The 22,858-nt window shown below is 38.9% G+C and overlaps 3 protein-coding genes across 5 annotated transcripts in view; 2 read left to right on the top strand and 1 right to left on the bottom strand.

Annotated features, from left to right (window-relative positions):
- LOC134790502 (uncharacterized) overlaps positions 1-22,858 on the top strand; it is a 278,176-nt gene that overhangs the window by 107,319 nt on the left and 147,999 nt on the right. The window lies entirely within an intron of this gene.
- On the top strand, positions 238-16,470 carry LOC134790504 (WD repeat and FYVE domain-containing protein 2). 3 transcript variants are annotated; one of them, XM_063761322.1, is made up of 10 exons: positions 238-537; positions 1,333-1,513; positions 2,239-2,405; positions 3,542-3,655; positions 4,054-4,179; positions 4,971-5,167; positions 5,527-5,668; positions 6,191-6,284; positions 7,163-7,239; positions 15,449-16,470. In XM_063761322.1, the coding sequence occupies exons 1-9, from the start codon at positions 377-379 to the stop codon at positions 7,235-7,237; spliced, it is 1,257 nt and encodes a 418-aa protein (XP_063617392.1). In that variant the 5' UTR covers positions 238-376; the 3' UTR covers positions 7,238-7,239; positions 15,449-16,470. The 3 variants fall into 3 exon arrangements, with proteins under 3 accessions (XP_063617392.1, XP_063617393.1, XP_063617391.1); XM_063761323.1 differs by lacking the exon at positions 15,449-16,470 and adding an exon at positions 13,440-13,926; XM_063761321.1 differs by lacking the exon at positions 15,449-16,470 and having other exon boundaries at positions 7,163-9,386.
- LOC134790499 (uncharacterized) lies at positions 17,357-20,932 on the bottom strand. Its single transcript, XM_063761315.1, has 3 exons — positions 19,763-20,932; positions 18,351-19,680; positions 17,357-17,766 (listed from the first exon to the last, which is right to left on the bottom strand). Exons 1-3 carry the CDS (start codon positions 19,842-19,844, stop codon positions 17,466-17,468), a joined length of 1,713 nt encoding a protein of 570 aa, XP_063617385.1. The 5' UTR covers positions 19,845-20,932; the 3' UTR covers positions 17,357-17,465.

The raw sequence follows: 22,858 nt of genomic DNA, 5'->3' as shown, positions 1-22,858 counted from the left end.
TTAAAAACCATTTAAAATGTTAAAAAATTATGTTTTGAAAATACATTTTGCGTGAAAAGGAACGACTGCACGAGGGGAGTTATTCTCTAAACTCTCAAACTGGTACATAAAATTTAAGCACACAAATAATTTATTATAAGAAGACAATATTGTATTTTCTCAAATGTAATTATTTTTTGTAAATTTAAAACTATGTAATGACGTGCTTTTCAGGAAAAGCGGCGTTTATTTTTTTATTTAAACTAATCCCAGAGATATTTTTTCGTTCCAAGAATAGCACCCCTAAACCGGAATGTCAAAATATAATGACGTTATTCTTTCTGTGTAAAGAGGTGGATAGAAATTCGTATTTATTTGTTGTTTAATATAATTTATAATGGCTGCTGAAATCAAGCCCGCACCCAGGACTCCTAACGACAGGTTTTCAACAACGAAGAAACCGGCCCTATTGAGTAAATTGGAAGGATGTACAGACGATGTCAACGCAGCGGTTGTTATTCCTGGCGAGGATGGAGTAATTAGCGTTTGCGACGATAAGTGAGAGTTTTAGCTTATTTTAATTAGCCCATGTCCCTCTTAGATAGTGCTGCCTGATTTTCAGGTGGATACTTTTCGCCTACGTTGTTGTAATTTTACGTTAAATATACCCCCAAAGTTGTCAACTATTCTGTTTTATCTCTAAACCATCTGTTTGTAATCGGTATCAAATTGATCTTTGATACAACACATACAATATGTCTGGCCCCTGAACGAAGCCCATTCATCCATGAAACCTTGAGCATTTCAGATGTGATAAATTTCTTAGGATTATGTTAATTGATTCCTTGTATGGCTTGTTATTCATGTTACGGGTGGTGTCACTTTAATTACATTTTTGAAGTATACTTAGATATGTACTTATTATGTATTATTAAAAGAAAGATTGAACCAAATATACTGATGTTAACTTAGCTGCTGTTGGCTGTAATATGATATGTTTACAATTTCTATAGTGTAAACATAGCAGTTAGTATAATCAGTTGTTTAGGTTTAGCACTTAAATGATGATACATGAGAAGTTAATTGGGTTAACTGTAGTGTACTGTGTACCTTTGAGGTTTGGCTTTGTGCAACGGGTATGTAGTATGTATACACATTAGGTAAAAATAACATAGGTTGTTAAACTGGACTTAGTCTCAAGCTAAGGGAATTAGGAATTCTAGTGACCTACTGTGCAAGCACCTTATAAACCATCTCAGTCAATTGGAGGGCTAAAATTATAATAAAACCACAATATTTTTCACAAACCAACTGTTTTACTTCCTAATTTTTTTTATTTTTTTTTTATTTCAGGACAGTCAGAGTATGGCTAAAAAGAGACTCAGGGCAGTACTGGCCCAGTATCTGCCAGTATATGCCCTCCGGCTGTACGTCCATGTTCTACACACCTGAGACCCGTCAGCTGTTCATTGGCCAGGAGAATGGAACCGTCTCGGAGTTCACACTAGCTACAGATTGTAATAGGATTAATCCTGTAAGTGTAGTATGGTATGGTTGGTATAAGTCTGGCCAATATTGTTTAAATATAGGTCCTTCATTATTAATCCAGTGACTGTACTGTATATGGATGATATGAATTTATAATCTCTGGTGATGATTTTATATTTTGAATAGTTTGTTGAGACATAATAAATTATTTTATTTTTAGATTTTAATGAAAAATAAGACTATATTTGAGTTAACTGTACTTTTCTCAATTTCTAATAAGATCAGCATTAGAGATGCACCCGATATTCTGTTACTATCCAGTATCCGGCCTATCCAGCCATTATTTTAATATCCGGCCGGATACCGGATAGTGACCTACTATCCGGCCGGATACCAGATAGTAACATTGCTTGATTTCGGAGTAAGCAAATTGGATCTAAGAAAAAGTCACGGTCATAATCGTAGCCGTTTATTATTTTAAAACAATTTAAACATTACACTCACTTGCACGCGCACTCATTTCAAACCAAAATTTTTAGCATTATAAAAAGACTACGCGATCTTCACGTGTCTTTTAATTGAAAAACGTTTTATTAAAATCAGTAACTATTACTTATGAAAGCAAAAAAAAAATAAAAAATTATATGATTCATACATAATTGTTACATATTTGCCGTGACTTATTTTTCAATAAAAAGACATGTCAAGATTGGTTACCTTTTTTCAAATGCAAAAAAAAACGAACGGTAGTGAGTTTCGTTTCGTTTGCAGACTCGCGAGTATTTAGCGCACACGGCGCGCGTGACCGGCGTGCAGTTCTCACTGAGTTGCGAGTGGGTGCTGTCGGTGAGCCGCGACAAGCTGTTCTCGTACCACTGCAGCGAGACCGGACGCAGGATCGGCGGGTACTCGTTCGAGGCGTGGTGCACCGCGTTACAGTATCCTTTACTCTTTTTTAGGGTTCCGTACCGAAAGGGTAAAACGGGACCCTATTACTAAAGACTCCGCTGTCCGTCCGTCCGTCCGTCCGTCCGTCTGTCACCAGGCTGTATCTCACGAACCATGATAGCTAGACAGTTGAAATTTTCACAGATGATGTATTTCTGTTGCCGCTATAACAACAAATACTAAAAACAGAATAAAATAAAGATTTAAGTGGGTTCCCATACAACAAACGTGATTTTTGACCGAAGTTAAGCAACGTCGGGCGGGGTCAGTACTTGGATGGGTGACCGTTTTTTTTTTGCGTTTTTTGCATTATGGTACGGAACCCTTCGTGCGCGAGTCCGACTCGCACTTGCCCGGTTTTTTATAAATATTATAGGACAATTTTACACAGAACAACCTAGTCCCACAGTAAGCTCAATAAGGCTTGTTTTTTGGGCACTAGACAACGATATATATAATACATAGGTATATATAAATACTTATATACATAGAAAACATCCATAACTCAGGAACAAATATTTGTGATATACACACAAATAAATGCCCGTACCGGGGACCTCCTGCTTCGTAGGCAGGGTCACTACGGACTAGGCTAGGAGGACGTTTTACTAACGGTTGATATTTATTTTAGACGCCTTTGCATAAGCTTAAAACTATTTCGCAAATGGATCCCTAATCGATTTTTCAAGACCTATATTGTTTCTGAAAGACATATCTATTGATTTGCCTCATAGTATGTGGGTGTGATTTATATTTGTATTTATGTTACATTACAACTGAAGGGATGTTTACAAAAATAACATAACTGACTACACTGGTTGACACCTGAAATGATTAAGAATGTTCTTAAAAAAGTGTCAACCACTCTAAGCAGTTATGTTGTTTTTGTAAACATCCCTTCAACTGTACTGTAGCAATTGTAGCACTAATAGTCACTGAACTAAGCCACAAGCAGGTGGCCATGTTACGAAACTGTAAAGGTTGAGTTTTTGGTATTTTAAATCCAAAACTAAATATGTTTTCGATCCAAAATTGCAAAAACATAACATTTTCATTAATAGGTATGGTACATCATAGTTTTGTTATGTTAAAAATCTATAGAAATAAATTCCTGAGCAGTATGCAGGTTCGACTCCCAATCGAAGTACGCGTTCGTAGGCGACTACAGCGGGCAGATAACGATGTTGAAGCTAGACAACAATGGCGCCACGCTCGTCACTACACTTAAAGGACACACCGGGTAAGATAAAGTTGCTTTGCTAAGTCATACAAATTCAAGTACTAAACAGGTTATAGGTCTCCGAGACCACGGGGACAACGCCGTCCTCGAAACGTCGGAGGTAAATCTTAAAACTTAAATACGCGATTAAGTCCGTTAGTTATTACTTATCTCAGCCAAATAAAAAATAATGCGTCGTATGAGGAAATTAAAAGACTGGCACAAGAAAGAAATGATTGGCGATTACTCCACCGACAAGAGCAAAGCTCTTAAGTTATGATGATGATGATGATGAAACAGGTTCGTTCTACATGGAGCGATCTAAAGTGATATTCTTGACACACGAACTCCGTAAAAGAATAATTCTTAATAGGGAAATCCTTATGAAATGTGATATTGACTTTTGGTATTGCCAACAGGTCTGTGCGCGTGTTGAACTGGGCGCCGCAGCCGCAACTCCTCTTCAGCGGTTCGTTCGACCAGACCATTATCGTGTGGGACATCGGCGGGCAGAAGGGCACGGCCTATGAATTACAGGGGCACAGGTAAGTGGACAGTTTAGTTAATCAACTAATTACAAAGGCATAGGTGAGTTCGTTAATTGATTCATAATTGACTTAGGTTCGTTTGCACTAATAGCCGGCTCCACCAGGCGTGGCTCACTCCGCGATTTCGTCGCTTTGCTACAGGTAGCTAAAAGTACATCCATTCCGCCCGAATTTTGGGGAAAGCCAAGCCGCGCGTGGCGCTGTCGCCACCTAGCGGCCATATCTGTAACAGACGCGTTTTGTTAGAGAGTGAGTCTTCTGTACCTAGTACTATTATTTATTCTGTGGCTCCATATAGAGCGAGCATACGCGCGAGGCAATTTCCTCGCCGCGCCGCCACGGCCGAGGCACGTCTACACTGGCCGTTTTGTGCACGAGGAAATTGCCTCGCGCGTATGCTCGCTCTATGTGGACCCGGCTAATTACAACTGACAGCCTGGGGCCTATTGCATAACAAACCCCTGGCTAGGTTAGGTTAGTAACCAGGCAGAAAATTTGAAAACTTCCAATAAAATTAGACTGTTCGGGGCGACTGTTCCTTAACAGTTTGACTGCCAGAAACATTGAATGACGTACTCAGCTACCGCCCAATATCAAGTTTCGTGCATTACGACAAGGTTTACAATGACACGACGCAGAGTCAATTCAATGACCTTCAAAGTCTTCAGACTCGATATCGCCATTAAGGTGACACCCGCATAGATTTTAAAAGAGGCTGGAGTGGTGGAGATTTAACCGCTCACGACCCGTAGTTTCTTTCATATATATTAGTGATTTTTGCCTTACAGCAACAAAGTGACGGGTCTCTGGTACGTCGGCAGCTGCACCCGCCTCGTGTCGGGCGGCGAGGACGGCGCGCTGGGCGTGTGGGAGATGGGCGTGCGGCGGCGCGAGACGCCGGCGTGGCGCGAGGCGGACCTGTGCCAGCTGTGCCGCGCGCCCTTCATATGGAACGTGCGCGCCATGATGGAGAAGAAACAACTAGGTTAGCTCACATTACCCCATTATATTATTCCATATCGTAACGCAGCAAGTGCATGAACGTAATAATCATTACGCCATTAGACACCTAAGGTCGCTTCTGAAGGTCTGACCGTCGGAAAAGTTTATTTTAAGTTGGAAGGAGTTTCGTCAGTTCGTCGAAAATCTAGATAATCTCATTACATGGTGTTTAAGATGGAAATCACAATACAAATCACGGAGGTGCAAGTCACAAGGGCATCATGACCTATTCAAAGTATCCATGCAAAGTGGTGAACTCAGTCTTCGCCAGTGACTTCTTTTACACTAAATCCGAAGTCATGGATAAAAGTGAGCTTTATTGATTGTTCTATGTTGTTACAGGACTGAGACAGCACCACTGCCGCTGGTGCGGCGCAGCTGTATGCGCGACTTGCTCCCCGCACCGCCTGCCCCTACCCGTCATGGGCTTCGAGTTCCCGCAGCGCGTCTGCACCGCCTGCTACGAGACATTACGACATGAACCGTGAGTACTTTTAGACACAGATGGTGATGATTTAGAATAAATGCTCCGTCGCTAAAATTGGAAATGTGTTTATAGCAGACACAATGGTATCGAACTACATATATGAATAAAGGCACAATAGGGTATTTGACTGTATGTTATTTTTACACCATGCATGAAATAAAGCACCAGAACATTGTTAGACAAACGTAGACAGCAGTTATTTTTAGACACCAATTCTATTTTTAAACCCGTATAAAACTATAAAGAGTAGGTAATTTGATTGTGACGTCACATGCTAGTGTTTCATATAAATTCCATAGTAGAAAAAATGTTTTGACAGTTCGAAAAAAGATACTGATTTGACTAGTAGTCAAATACCCTATTGGTGGGTCCTTTGCAATTTTTGCTTTCCGTAACATCGTTGACACCAGTTAGCACTATTGACTTGATTCATTGCTTCTCACAGTGCTCATATATGATTTAATTTGTGATAGTATTTCCAGGAGAAATGTTTTAATTTAAATTCTGCCTCTGTTGCAGTCGCGAGTCGCTAGCATCTTTCCATGATATGAAACACGCCGTGGCATCGTTGTTCGTGGACGAGGCGACTGGGCGCATGGTGACGGCGGGCAAGGTAAGTAATAGAATAAACCGGCCAAGTACGAGTCGAACTCGCGCACGAAGAGTTCCGTACCATTACGCAAAAAACGGCAATAAAAAATACGTTTGTTGTATGGGAGCTCCACTTAAATATATTAGCCAGAATCAGTAGAATTGGCTTGAAAATTAGTTTGGATAAATTAATTGTATTATAATTTTACTATCCCATAATAAGCATAGGAATTATTATTTTTTGATTAATCATATATACACCAGAGAGTGGTCCACACATACCAATTTACGTATATGCTATTAGACAACCTAGCAATCAAAGTAAACTATAGCGTATCGAGTATATAGACGGATAAATTGCCCCGTGCGAAATGTGTTATTTTATGGACTCATAGTACTACTAAAAAGCGCTGGTGGCCTAGCGGTAACAGCGTGCGACTTTCAATCCGGAGGTCGCGGGTTCAAACCCCGGCTCGTACCAATGAGTTTTTCGGAACTTATGTACGAAATATCATTTGATATTTACCAGTCGCTTTTCGGTGAAGGAAAACATCGTGAGGAAACCGGACTAATTCCAATCAGGCCTAGTTTTCCCTCTGGGTTGGAAGGTCAGATGGCAGTCGCTTTCGTAAAAACTAGTGGCTACGTCAAATCATGGGATTAGTTGTCAAGCGGCCCCAGGCTCCCATGAGCCGTGGCAAAATACCGGGATAACGCGAGGAAGGAAGATAGTAGTACTATAGTCTCCAAACACAACTTGTCAGTCAGTAAGAACCAGGAAAATTATACTCATCCCTTTCTTTTGGTTGCTAGTACTAACGTAAGACAAAGACAGTGTGATTCTCTCTCTGTGTTTGAAATAGGCCACGGGGTCAAACTATATTAATTATTATCTTACAGGACCGCGTCATCAAGGTGTGGGACGTGTCAGCACTGCTAGCGCCCTCGCCGCGCGCCGGCCCCAGCGACCAGTAGCCGTGAGTCGCAACTCTGAACTCTAACCGTATACACTGAAAGTCGAAATTCGTTCATCCCCGTTTCTATCGCTGGATTGCAAGTGATAGAGATGGAGATAGATAAACTTTATCGCAGTAACGCTCTTGAAGAGATACATTTGGATTTTGGCAACCGATCCATAGTTTTTTTTTTCTATTTATCCTATACATTTGTAAATTTGGCTATGGTTAGTACGCGATTTTCCGGATATGAAAGAAATTATTCTAACGGAAAACTAGTAACGTGTCCGATGGAACCCAGATTTTTTTTGCTAAATCGAAGGCTTGGTTTTGCTCTGGTTTCAAATATTATTTTTATGCCGAAACCGAACCGGCTGAAACAAGATTTATGCCAAAACCTGCCGAAACCGGAACTTCGGTCGAACACTAATGAAAACTTACTAATATAATTACTGCCAGAGTCGCACAGTAAGTGTTAAATGTCAAACGGCAGCTTATGACTATGGATCGGTTGAAAAGTCGCAACATGAAACGTCCTTCTCTAATTATCAATAATTATCGATTTATTGTGACATAATCGGTGAAGGTTTTACACAACGCTACATAGATGGCGTCATAATCAATTACTAATCGCGAGTATTTACGATACGGATACTGAGCGATCAAACCTTCATTCATAGGAAATAATGGGTTTTTATAACTCGACATAAAGCGACTGATTCATTAACAAGCAGTCCATTGTAATCTGAACTTTAAGACCTAGAGTTAAGATCATAATTGCATTGCACATAGTCTAGCTAGCGAATTTATGAACTAACCACGCTTGTTCAATCCTTATAAAGATCAAATTTGCTAAACTGAAAACTAAATCATATACTGAGAGTTTCTGATAAGTTGTTACACCTGTGTGAGCGAGATAGTCTCTCATTCGTCCCGCTCTTGTCGAGAGAAGTGAAAACAACAGGGCCCTATTTTACGCCAAATGTTACAATTTTGCAAGTCTAGTTTCGGACTACCTGAAAATTTGTAACTTTGTAAGATAGGGCCCTGTATCTGTAGCCAGTGAAAATAGTGGTGGCGGTATGGCCTTTTCTTATACGATGTAAAAAAATCTCTTATGCATCTGACAATAGAGTCGTGGTTAGATATGAAGTTGTCGTTCCATTAATATTAATTAATATATGTATATTTTTCATACTTTCCACCACATTTTCATCCAGTGCTTAAGAATTGGGGCCTGTGTCATGAAAGGTTGTAACTATTAATACAAAATTTCGTGAAACAGGCCCATGTAATTAATATCATGTATATTAAGTGTTCATAGGCAGATGGTTACTTCGATTGTAAAAATCGATTAAATAGTGTAGTTTATGGATATAGGGGCCATTTTATTTCCAGTTGCACATTTATTACCCTTTTTTTAATTGTGTTTTCATGTTATTTCTAGTCAGAATAACGAGCTGCTTCGATCCTTATAAGAGAAAAAGTTTCTCAAAATTTCCATACATTTTATCGATCTTTCCATTCCGTCACCTTCCCACAAAGTCTATGAAAAATGGTAACGGGATGGGAAAAATCTTGGGACATTTTTTGTCTCCTATTAGGATCGAATGGGCTTGTGATTATCCACTCTGTTTCTTTAGGTATTAAAAAAAGTAAACAAACAATTTGTAAATTTTCGGGTAGTTATAACATTTATTGATTAACCAACCAACCAAATACAAAACCGCCTGGATCAGTCACTGAACGACCTGACTTTAACCTACCTATTTGATCATGTAATGTCTTCAACTACCCTCAACTGGCTTAAGGAGCCATTTGAGGGTAGATTTTGTTTACTTTTATTTAAATACCTAAATATATAGAGTATAAGTAGCAATAACATATAAACGTCAAAATTAAAAAAAAGTCGTGTACTTACAACTTAAAATAAAATGGCCGATAGCGCATGTATATCGGGTGTGATCACTAGCGAATCAACCCAGGGCTAGTTCTCAGTTTGTCGTTCTCTTTCCAACCAGTCAAGTGCGAAAGAGACACGATAAACGCTACACTAGCGCCGTTCGAAGGGATATTAAATATTTACCTTCTAGAAATTATGAATTAATTATTTATGGAATTGTTTATTGGAATAATTGTTTTTAAAATATATCTTATAAATGGTCCAACGAACGTTTCAATGAGTTTTATCCAGCCTACTACTAAGACTGATCCTTTCCCTTTCAGAGATAATTTGATTACTAACAACTTTTTTCTAAACTGTTTCTGTTCTAAATTGAAACTTAAGTCTCTTTTAATAAGGTTAACTTTCAAATGAAGTGTGAAGATAAGCTTATTTGGATACATTCGTTTGTATTTGTATTAAAAATATATATAAAATAGGTTTTAGAGTCAACTTGATGGATCTCTAATACGAAAGATTTTAACATCTTCATCTATTTGTCCTCCTTCGTTCATTACCTTACTACATTTTACTGGTTCATATACCTGTGACAGTTCATATATCGTCACTACTTTAAAAAAAGTCTCTTATCTCGCACTGCTACTCAAAGTTAAAACGCAGTAACTCTGTATGCATCCTATACATAGTTAAATATTAAATAAATATAAATATTAAATATTACAGGACAATTTTACACAGATCGACCTAGTCTCACAGTAAGCTCAATAAGGCTTGTGTTGCGGGTACTAGACGACGATATATATAATACATAGGTATATATGATACTTATATACATAGAAAACATCCATAACTCAGGTACAAATATTTGTGATAAACACACAAATAAATGCCCTTACCAGGATTCGAACCCGGGACCTCCAGCTTCGTAAGCAGGGTCACTACCGACTAGGCTAGGAGGCCGTTACACCATTTTTCTTTTGATTGGCAGAACAAGATACAATTTTTTTTTTCAAAGTAGTCACGATATGTGTAGTACGTTAGGGGCTTAAAAAGGGATCGTTTACCAAATACTTTGCGTGGGTTTTTTTTAATAATAGGCCTATTAGCTTTGTTTGAGATTTACTAAAAACAGACATCTTGCGATATTTTGTGAGTGGGTCATAAAATAAAACACAAATGTTTATTTTGAATAGCAAGTTTAGTCTTCTTTATAAACGTCTTGAGAAGGTACTATCAGAAACTAGTTCTTTAGGATTATAATCGCCCAAATCTAAAAACAATCGATATTTTCGCGGTTTTTTAGATTTTTGTCAAAGCGCTCGAGGTCTCAAACTTGGATTATTCATTGGGCCAACATCATAAACAAGTCTGTAATAAATCAGAACTACCGGATTTGACGCAAACGCTAAATGTAAAAAAATACTGTATATTATATTTACATTTATATTTACTGTGTATTATTGTATTTGTTTTACTGTATATTCTATAAGATTGTCGATGTGAGCATGTGTAACTATAGTTTGTGGAACTAAGGTAAAATTTAGATTGATTATAACCCATGTAGGTATTGACATTAGCAACTAACACTACCACCCAGAATTTGAGGGGCAACCTAACCTGAACCTTAACCGTTACTTAAATACGATTGAAATCCGTGTATCTTATAGAATCGCTTGATCATCGTCGTTTGACCGCAGTTACTGACCGACCGAGATTCGAGATGACAAAAAACCGGTATTTCCTTATGCAGAAATGTTTTAGGCGTGGTTTCCATTGTTTAGTTCCTTAATATGAATAAAATTTACATTATTTTGATTTCTACAAAAACGGTTAAGGCACGTAATGAGTGTAATGACTGACTCGCAAAATATCCCATTGTCTCTTTTGGAAAAAGTCACTGTCCCTTCTATAAGTATAAAGGCCTGTGCACACCGGCTGCGTGTGCTGCGATCCCGTTAGTAATCCATACAGCAAACAGATAAGATACATAAGGTCAATGTAGCTAATTCCGTCATAGGTGCTATGCCCAGGGCTGCCTTAAAATATGCTGGGGCCCTTGGGCACATAAGAGGAAGATGTGCCCAACATAAGAATTTGGGAATTTTGGAAAGTAAAGAAAGCGAATTAAAGTAACATGTTTCTACTATGATCTTCTATTTATTATGAGTAAGCAAATATACTGTTACTGTCTGTCCTTCGGGGCCCCCTGAGGATGGGGGCCCTGGGCACGGGCCCCGTGTGCCCTTATGGTAAAGACGGTACTGGCTATGCCGTATATTTGTTTTATTTTATGTTATTAACAATAGTAGGAAAAAACAAACCATTTGCTTTTGATTGCTGAAACTAAAAGTAATCGCTGCTTTGTCGACGAAATTATCAATGTTGTTCGTTGTTCGAGAAAAACGCTAGTGACGGAATAGTCCCTATGACGGAAATCGCCACATTGACCTTACAATTCATTCATGTCATTTATTTCTATAACAATAATACATTGTGTACACAAATTTTCGACTGGTGACAACCTAAACTCTCTAATTACTAATAAAAAAAAAGAAAAGAGCGTCCTCCCATCTTAATGACCGGCAACGCACTTGCAACCCCTCTGGTGTTGTGGGTGTCCATGTGTGACGGTAATTGTTTACTACTATTAGACGATTCGTATGCTCGTTTGCCTTTTATATCATAAAAAAAAATCAGTCATAGTACAGTAAAAAGTAATAGCTATTAAAACAAAGTTGTTTTTATTTATTTGTGTTTTTGCAATAAGTGAGATTTTGTGTCACTTGACGACTTAATCATAGGAGGAGGACAATCATAATCTAAAAAAAAAATCTTAAATATTTATTTTCTGAGTAGGTATAGCGGAGAAGGCAAGTATGTTGTATGATAACATGTGACCAGAACGTGCGTGATCATGCGTTCATGGGATGTACCGTAAAAGTATAAAACTTTGCCCTTAACATAACTTTGCCCACCTCGTCACAGTACAGTAAAAGCGAAATAACTTAAAAGTACTTGGTTACAAATACACTTTCTGAAGATCTGTAATATCGAAATAACTTAAAAGTACTTGGTTACAGATACACTTTCTGAAGATCTGTAATATCGAAATAACTTAAAAGTACTTGGTTACAGATACACTTTCTGAAGATCTGTAATATCGAAATAACTTAAAAGTACTTGGTTACAGATACACTTTCTGAAGATCTGTAATATCGAAATAACTTAAAAGTACTTGGTTACAGATACACTTTCTGAAGATCTGTAATATCGAAATAACTTAAAAGTACTTGGTTACAGATACACTTTCTGAAGATCTGTAATATCGAAATAACTTAAAAGTACTTGGTTACAGATACACTTTCTGAAGATCTGTAATATCGAAATAACTTAAAAGTAAGTACTTGGTTACAGATACACTTTCTGAAGATCTGTAATATCGAAATAACTTAAAAGTAAGTACTTGGTTACAGATACACTTTCTGAAGATCTGTAATATCGAAATAACTTAAAAGTACTTGGTTACAGATACACTTTCTGAAGATCTATAATATCGAAATAACTTAAAAGTATCCGTAACTACTTTTAAGTTTTTTCGCTTTTACTGAACTGTGACGCGGTGGGCAAAGTTTTATACTTTTACGGTATGCTCGATTATGTGTATGGGTTTACATGTCTAAATATATCAATATTTATCATAAATTATAGAGACATCTATCATTTAAAAGATTATAAAGAAATGAAAAGACGGATTTCTTTTATTCATTATTATAAAGTATTTTTTAAGGTTTTGTTCATTAGAAGCATAACACTACATATATGCACAGGCTGGCCCGAAAATACGTTGACATATAATTTTTAGGGTTTTTTTTATCTTAACGTAAAACTTTAAAATCGTTTTTATACAAAATAGCATTAAAACTTATGATTACAATACAATCAAATATTCAAAATTTGATTATCATCCTTTAGTTTTGTCAATAAAATTATCAACAACATGTAGCACTAAAAAATAATTGTCAACGTTTTTTTGTGCCACGCTGTATAATTTATTATTATTACACGAATGACTGCTTTCCACAAGAGGCTGTGGCCGAATTAAAATATATATGCGTTGGTAAACGCGGTTTTACTTTATGTTAATAATTATCATGTCATGTGCACGCGGCTTTATAAAATTAGGTACACTGAGATTTGCATTGCTAGAGTCAGACCAAGCTAAGATGGCAGCGATTTTGATGGCCCACTCCCAGACGGTGCAAGTGTTATTTTAAACGTCAAACTTCTTTAAAATCTAAAACTAAATAGTGTTTTACAGACATAGCAACTTATCACGACAACCGAGAGAGACGCAGCTACTGCCGCTATTCTCGCAGCGGGGTTTAACTACCACGTAGACACTTATTCAAAAGTGTACCGATTTCATTGATATTGAGCATAGGAAGGAGGCATGAGATTATATAAGTTATATTTAATTTTTCAAAATTCGTATTCGTAATAAAGTCACTAATGTAACTAAACTTGTTTAAGAAAAAAATGTTATTAAATTTTAAGTATTATTAAAATTGATTATACTAAAGAATATATATTTACGAGTTTTACTTTAACATTAAATAATGTTCACTTAATTTTGGCACAGTTTTTACGATTACTAAGTATTGAGGTAATTGGGTGTGGGGGCAACGTGGATTTATATTGTACAAGTCTATTATCCTATGTATCAATTGAGTAGCATAACTTCAAACTCGGGTAAATCCATCTGTCAGATATGCGATTTTGGTATTAAGAAAATATAATATGGTAGATATTGCCAAAGACATATGTAACTTCGTATAAGACGAATAAAGTCTAAGGAAAAAACGTGCCTCGGAATTCAAGTAAAAGTCATTCTCGAATAGATGCCGCACACACCTTTAGCCTATCCTCGGCTAGATGGCGTGACGACACCGTTTCATATTTAACAAGTTTAACACATAGATATCAGTGAATGAACATGGATCAAAATGATATAAAAATAATAAAATCATTTATCCATATATATACATTTTTTGATAACTTTATACGTTTTCATTTTGAGTTTTAGTCGTGTGTCGATAGATGGCAGTAAATTTACAGTGACTACAAAATTTACAATGACAGGACCCCTCTATACTATCTATTCTTTTTGATATTGCTGAGAGGGTCGAATGGATTTATCCGAGTTTAAGTTAAGCGACACAATTGAATGAGTAAATAAAATCAGAATGTCATCTTTCAGTTCATTTCATTCAGTACACTTCAAATTTCGTGAATTATACTTAGGTTCATATTAAGTAAATGCTACGATAACGTCAAGAATTGCGTCCGTTTTTTAAATTTCTGAACATGTACGAAAGGATATGCCAAAGATGTCGCTTGTCAAAATTATTTCTTTAGGTCAGTTGGGGCTGAGGATGGTATTTCACCTGTCCAGTTTCATTGTCCAATGTCATCGCGTCTCACTCTCTCGTTAAGCAAAACGTGTGACGCAAATTCACATTGGTCAAGATTTTGGACAGATGGAATACTACCAGAGATGCACCGGATATTCGGTTACTATCCGGTATCCGGCCTATCCGGCCATTATTTTAGTATCCGGCCGGATTACGGATAGTGACCTACTATCCAGCCGGATACCAGATAGTAACATTGCTTGATTTCGGAGTAAACAATTTGGATTTAAGAAACAATCACGGTCATAATCGTACTCGTTTATTATTTTAAAACAATGTAAACATTCAACTGACTTGCACGCGCACTCATTTCGATCCTAGAACGGCGGGAACGTTCACTAGGAAACAGGTCAACCCTGCATAATGCGCACCTGAAAAACCGAAATGAAGGTATAGTTCCGCCGGCCGAATATTCGGCCGATGGTCAGGCCGGCGAAACAACTATCCGTTGCATCTCTAAATACTACCATTATACTCTTGTTGTGTACTGTCGGATAAAGGGAAGGTCCATCTGACATTAAACACATCTTGTACGGTGCTGGTTTTATGAATTCGTAAATAAGTGCGGTATTAACACTAAGGTCCCCCAAACACTTTAAAATAAGTAGGTATGTAATTGAAATATTTGCAATGAGGTGTTCGCTTATTTTTAAATTTAACAAGGTAGCTATAATAATATGTATTTACTGTTTATTGGTCAATCTGTGGATGGGGGGCCTATTCTTTGGACAATAAATCCACTTGTAGAATCAGCATAGCTCCGTTACCTATAATCGTTCACTCTTGCTCGCTGGGGTGTTTTGTAGTAATGTTTGGACAGTTCCTATATGTCTATATTTTCTCTTTTTTACCACAGAATAGATACGTACAGAAGTAACACAGCGAGCAATTGCCACAACCTAGGCAAAAGGAATAAATATAGGTATGTATTCCTTTTGCCCCGTGTAGGATAAAATAATTGGATTATATTTCTTTATATTGGTATGAGAGCATTTGTTTATCTACAACGCCATCGAAGGATGAAATACGCACGTAAATTAATTATTCAATCGGACGTTACTTTGCGGAATTTCGTACTAAGTATTTAGTGGAGAAATATGTTTCTAGTTATCAAACTGTTTCGACCCTGCTAGAGTTAAAAAAGCTTTACTTACTAACGGAACGTCGTTTTTTGGAATTCCTACTAACAGCATTATGCACTGATGCACTTGTTTTCGGTGTGGACCAATTGAGAAATAATTTATAGTAAATTTTGTGTACAAAAGCATCTATATATTCAAACTTTTCGTGTGAATCTTTCAATGTTTTTCATATAAATGTATAAATACTTATTTTTTTAGGAAACAATTGTGAACAAGGTCGCTTGTTACATACGTAAATTAAATATACAAATTGTATAGAAATGTCATGCTTTTAATGTGTATTGCCAAATGTTAACAATAGTTAAGCACTAGAAGGATCACAGTAATATGATATATGATTATTGCCAAAGTTCTTATATCAACGCAGTAAGATATATATTAGCAAGGCACTTTATCATATTACTGTGACCAGAGTATATAAATACATATTTATTAATCTTGGACAATGTTTATTGTCTGAACATTTTGATTTTATTCTAGTTTCGCTTTTTGTTATAAGCGTTCACTAAATTGTTATAAATATTATATTTGCCTTTTGTTTTCAAGGCCACGAAAAATATATATCATGTATAAAAAGGTGCGTTATTTTAAGTCGTTTTAATAGATTTTATTTTTTTATTCGCAAAGCTTACATACTTTGTGTTTGTAAAGTCATACTGTAAGATAGTCACTGTGTAATTAACATGTATACTTAGGTCGCTTTAAAGTTTTTATGCCAATAAAAATATAGATAAACTATGCGTTTATTTATGTCAACCTTTAACACGCTAATGTTGCATTAAACCAAAAGTTTCGATGTGATTAAAATCTCAAAAAGTTATTGCGGAAGGCGCTTCTTTGATTAAGTGCCACTTGCACCATTCCACTAAGCCGGGGTTAACCGGTTAAACCTGGAGTTACCATGGTTACCAGTACAATTTGACACTGGATTAACGGTTTAACCTCTTAACCCCGGGTTAGTCGAATGGTCCAATGGTCCTCACCTGCTCCGTGCATCCGCGCCAGCTCGCGGACGCCCTTAAAAAGAGCTGCTGCGCAGAAGTAAGCATGGGGTTTTTAGAAGGCATGATATACGGTAAAATTAAGTACAGACGTGTTACTTATTTATTTTATAATTTAATTACGTAAACTAAACTACGTGTTAATACATTCTTACGAATCTGTCTTGTCCTGTACTGTATTAAAAATACATGTTACAAAAAATGTACTGACGTAGCCTTTAATGGGTTAAGAATGGTATTCCACCTGTCCAATATCTTTGTCCAATGTCAGTGCATCTCACTCTCACATTAAAGCAAAATGTGAGACGCAATACACATTGGACAAAGAAATTAGACATAATAATACATAAATACCACCCTAACTAGAGTAAAATATGTGAACTAGAGGTAGATGCCACTATACCTAAATGAGTGAAAGACTATGGTACTAAATATTCACAGCCTCCTAATCTATATAAATATCAGTCAGGTACTTATCTCCCTCGCTCGTAGCGCTATATTCATCTCTTTCCTTCCATGTGGTTCCTAACCTTTATCAATACATGACCACTTCGATTGTTATAGACTTATATAAGGTTTAGATCAGACCGATGAAGTAGGTAGTATTCTCTCTTCCTTCGTTATCCTATCGTTAAGATGATTTTGGCTCTACAATTCTACAACAACATCCTAGTAATCGTGGTCTTGGTTAAGATCTTTCGGTTCGGACCACCGGTTGGAAGCTGCCCGCTCATCCAGGGCAGGAGTACTGAGAGCTTGGCACGCACACTTGCCCGTTAAACACTTGCTGCGAAGGACAGGTTAAGTACGTCCTTTCCCCCGTCACACAGAAGTAGTAGCTCTTGCACTCCGTTCCTGGTTGCACGAAGAAGCCATCTTTTTCGCAGCGGCTGCCTCCATTCTCGAGGGTGGCTCGGCGAGGCGCGCCGCAGTCGTGGTGGATGGGGTCAACGCAGGCTCGGCCGTCGAAGATCTTGCCGCCGAGGCAGGTGAGTGTTGCGAGGCGGTCGCCGCCTTCGCAGTAGAAGTAGCTGGAAGATTATTAGTTTTGATATAGATATAGATAGATACTTTAGCGTTGATTGGCTGTTTGGTGGGACGTCCTTTACGAATAACCTATTATTGTATTAACTAAATTATTTCGATGAAATTATTATTTTCAGTTACAGTTAGTTACACAAAATGTTATTATGAATTGTCATTTGCTAATGTTTATTGAACTTTACAGATAATCTATAAATTTTTGAATCTTAGTTCATTGTCGACTGTTTATATACAGGTATATTGCTGAAGTTGACAAGACTGTTACTATAAAATACTTTAATTATATTTGTTTTGTAAATTTTAGTCACGGAACCTTGTATTTAAACCGTGTTACAAAATACTTACCTAGCAGTTTCATAAAAATTACATTTGTTAGAATTACAAAAGACACGAGGTGATGTAAAAACGCCATTTAGTGACACTGTTGTTTTTACGACACATTGTTTACGACCCATATAAAAATAAACAGTAATGGAGCATTAAGGAATGTATTCGATACCTATTCGATTAGCCGGTTGCCGTAAGTATTTATTACAGGAGGATTAAAATTACCATAGGTACTAGTACATACCTGTTGCAATTAGTTTCGAGGTCGGCATGGTATCCATCAGCCAGGCCGCTGCAGGAGAAGTCATCGTCGCTGCAGCGCGCGCGCGGCGCCGGCACGCACGCATCGCCATCGAACGCGCTGCCCGCGGGGCACGCGTACGCGGCCTTCTCGCCCCCCGTGCACGCGTAGTACCCGCGGCAACCCGCGCCGCGTGCGCGGTAGCGGCCGTCCGCGCGCCCGTAGCACCCGTCCGTGGCCAGGCTCGGACAGTCGCGCCAGGCCGAGCCGCCGCGGCAGCGCGCGCCGTCGAACACCAGGCCCGGCGCGCAGGACATCATCGTACGGAGCTGTCCCTCGCAGTGGAAATAACGAGTGCAATTGGATTCTAAATCCTGGTATGTGCCGCTTGGGCGCAGCTCGCACTCGCCCGCCGGCGTGGGACCTTCGCACGTAAAGGTGTCCGGTGGCACGCAGTTCGTCCCATCGAAGACGAGTCCACCGCCGCACGAGCCGCGTGAAACCACGCGCTCTCGCCGGCACTCGTACCAAGATGAACAGTCGCGCCAGTCTCGATGACGACCGTCGGGGCGATTATAGCATGGGCTGCGAGCGGGAGGACGACACTCTGTTTGATCTGCTGGTAAACATCCTCCAGAAGTGCCATGGCCACCGGCGAATAGCAGTCCAGGTTCGCACACTCCGCGGCGAATAACGCGCCGCTCCTCGCACACAAAGTATTCTCGGCAGCCAGTCGAGCGGTCTGCATACGCACCGTCTTCTGCGTGCTGACAGAGAGAGGAGCATGTCTCGTCCGAGCAGAAGTCTGCATCACCGGCTGGCAGAGGTATTGCGGCTGAGCGCGGAGGCGGACAAGTGGCCGTAGGGTCGCACGGTCCCCCGCATGAAAGGACCGCTCGTAGTTCAGCCCCGCGGCAGCGCAATGTGCGGCTACAATCATGTGACGAGTCCGGATAATCACCGTCGGGTAAGCCTGCGCATAACGGCTCGTAGCATGTTCCAGCACCGCGAGTGCAAGCCTGACGCCCCAAGTCAAACCACGCGCCCGAAGGGCAGGCGTGTTCTACGGCGGTTCCGTTCTCGCAGCGGTAGTAATGCCGGCAGGCAGTGTCGGGTGTAGCGTACGCGAGGGTATCTCCTGGGGCGCAGCCGCGACGCACACAGGGTTGCTGCCTTCGGGACACACATGCGCCGGCCACCTCGCTGAAAGCACGCCCAGGACCACACGTGTAGCGGCCGGTCGCTGAGCCGCCGGAGCACCTCACGTACTCCCGACAATCCGTGTCATAGTCTGCGTAAAGCCCATCTCTGTTGCACGAAATATCTCCACTGACTGAAACAAATTATCATTTTATTAGTACGGTGAAGTTATTTGTATGTTACAATGATAGGTAAAATTGAAGTGTTATGCTTACTATCGCATTTCGCGGCGACCGCGACCGCAAAGATCGCGGTGAGCCGGCAGATGGCTCGCGAGGCTCGCGCGCGGGCAGACATGTCGACGGCGGGTCTGCGACTGACGGCTCGGCGCCCGCGCCGGGGTTCCTTGACATTCGCACGCCCCCGCGGTAACCCGATCCCTGCGGATCACGGCCCGGATGCAGCCTCCGAGTTAGGAATCTAGACACGCCATGTTTGTCCAACGCCTCTGCTGCTAGTGAACTTGGCCATGAACTTTAACTTCTCATTACGTAACAATGATAAAAATATGTACCGATGAAGCTGTGTTAATGTAATTAACACGCGGATCCGTATAAGGGTCGACGCTAAGCAGGATGTCTTGTTTTCCCGCATACTAAATCTCCATTCACATCTCGAGTCAGAAGGTGGACAAGATCCATTTTATTTATATCCATTGAATAGCACAATTACTATGCTGCGGTTGCCACGATAGCACCCGTGGGAAACTGATATAAAAAATAAGTAAAAAAAGACGGAACGTGTCGAAACGCAAATACGTAATACTTACTCGGTACCGAGGCGGAATCTCTGAGAATCGCGCAGGCATACGAATGAGGCTCCATCGGCATGCATCAGATAATAATAACATTTATGTAGTAACGTAAGGTAATCGCACACTATGGTATTTGACATTGAGGATGTTTCTACGCAAAAGGATGTGTCCGTTGTTATTGTTTACGGAGGTGCATGCAAAGGTGTAAAAAATACGTGAGGCAATTAGTAAACGCGTCATTCGCGATAAAAAATATGATCATCAATTAAGTAATCACAAACAACTCTGTAATCCAATTCTGTGTGCTTAATTTTCCATATTTTAGTTCAAATTCGCTCTAATTCTGCCATGAAAATAGATGACCTTTAAGGACTTACACCTTGATGAACATCCTGATCGCATATTAAAACGACCATGGCGCCTCAGCAGGCCAAAGGTCTCACCGAGTTATGTAAGGGACGCGATATCGATGGCACCGCCGCGGGGGGCACTATAGCTCCTCTAATTGTAATCGATTACTCGATCATTATCTTACCTCAATTATCATAATTATAATACCTACAGCCTCGAGCTTAGTTCCGCATCCACGGCGCTTGACCGTTACGCGACGGGGGTCACATGAGGCGAGATCGAGATGAGTTGCTTTAAGCTGCTCCCATCACTAATAACCGAGCATACATCCTTAGATCTACCATTATTAGTGTCATCTCTAATTACGCAAGGTTGTTATGATCTCACGGTCCTAATTGTACTGGTTCTCTTGCATCAATACATAAGCGCCAATAACAACACAGCTAAGTAAGCTGTTGACAGCACAGCTTGCCTATTGAAAGTCAATGTTCCTGATTTGATTAGGTGATAAGACTGATAAGTACATAAGTAACGGTAGTTTTAAGCTCAAGTAGGTCTTTGTTGAGTGGGTACCGTATAAAACTGTTCAGCAAAGTGCTTGGTCAGCGGAATCTAAACTAACACACAGAAAACGATTCAAACACAAACATACAACAATGTAAAAATGGTGGACCCGTCAACCATTATAGGGCTAAACAGAGAACAGAGAATGGTGCAAAGAGATTTTATGTAGCAGACCGAAGAATTTGCGGTGTGATTTTGTTAAGAGGTCGTGTGATTTTAAGTCACGCTTTATCAAATATATGAAAATCACTTTCACGGTATTTCGAAATTTGCCCCTTAAAGTCGGAAAATTGAGGGTTGAAAGTTTGTATGGAAAACATGTAATTAACAAGAAGTTTAATATTCCGTATACACATTCCTCATGGAAAAGTTAGTAAACTATTTCAGCGTTTTTGCTAATTCATAAAAAGGGTTAGGTAATAGTTGATTTTTTGGTAATGGGGGAATTAAAAGTTCGAAAAAAGGCATGTCTGCATGCATGTATATTAATTACATAAAAATTGACACACGTTTTTATTTGGCTGCTATTTAACTGATCACCAGATTTAGTAAAATTTAATACCAAAAAAATCTATTTTACCACCCTAAAATCATGAATGATCACCAAAATTATAACACCATTTTAATGTGAAATGATTACCAATTTTATTACATTTTACTATCCTTTTAAAGGAAATGACACCAAACTAATCATTATTAACCCAAAAATAGTTCATGATTACCAAATTTCAAACCCCATTTTAATGTGAAATGATAACCAAATTTTTACATCTTGCTATCCTATTAAAGAAAATGACACCAAAATAATCATTGTAAACCCAAAAATAGTAAATGACCACCAAAATAAGAACTCCATTTTAATGTAAAATGATAACCAAATTTTTAAATCTTGCTATCCTACTAAAGCAAATGACTCCAAAATAATCATTGTAAACGCAAAAATAGTAAATGATCACAATATATTTAACCACATTTTAATTAAAAATATGCAAATATTTAATAATATATCGTTATCCTATTAAATTAATTAATCCACTTCGTCACCTTTTTCTAGTAGCATTTTATTTCTGTAACAGTCGCAGTTCTAACCTAACCTAACCCACTTTTCTAGTAGCATTTTGTTTCTGTAAGGGTCGCAGTTCAAACCTAACCTAACCCACTTTTCTAGTACCTAGCATTTCTTTTCTGCAAGGGTCGCAGTTCAAACCTAACCTAACCCACTTTTCTAGTAGCATTTCATTTCTGTATGGGTCGCAGTTCAAACCTAACCTAACCCACTTTTCTAGTAGCATTTCTTTTCTGTAAGGGTCGTAGTTCAAACCTAACCTAACCCACTTTTCTAGTAGCGTTTCGTATCTGTATGGGTAGCAGTTGAAACTAAACCTAACCTACTTTTCTAGTACGATTTCGTTTCTGTAAGGGTCGCAGTGCTAACCTAACCTAACCCACTTAACTGATAGCAGTGTAACTTACTTTTCTAGTAGCATAACGAAATGCTACTAGAAAAGTAGATTAGGTTAGGTAGGTATACTAGGTATGCGGTGCGGGCTACGGGGGGTTGAGCGGGAGGGGCTAGTAATTTTGGCATCAGTTTACTTTATGTGGTAATATGTATACATTTTTTGGTAATCATAGTGGTTTA

Source organism: Cydia splendana, chromosome 5, assembly GCF_910591565.1.
Source record: "Cydia splendana chromosome 5, ilCydSple1.2, whole genome shotgun sequence".
Classification (NCBI taxonomy): Eukaryota; Metazoa; Arthropoda; class Insecta; order Lepidoptera; family Tortricidae; genus Cydia; species Cydia splendana.
The sequence above is the reverse complement of the archived record's forward strand: the minus strand, read 5'-3'. Positions and strand labels throughout refer to the sequence as shown.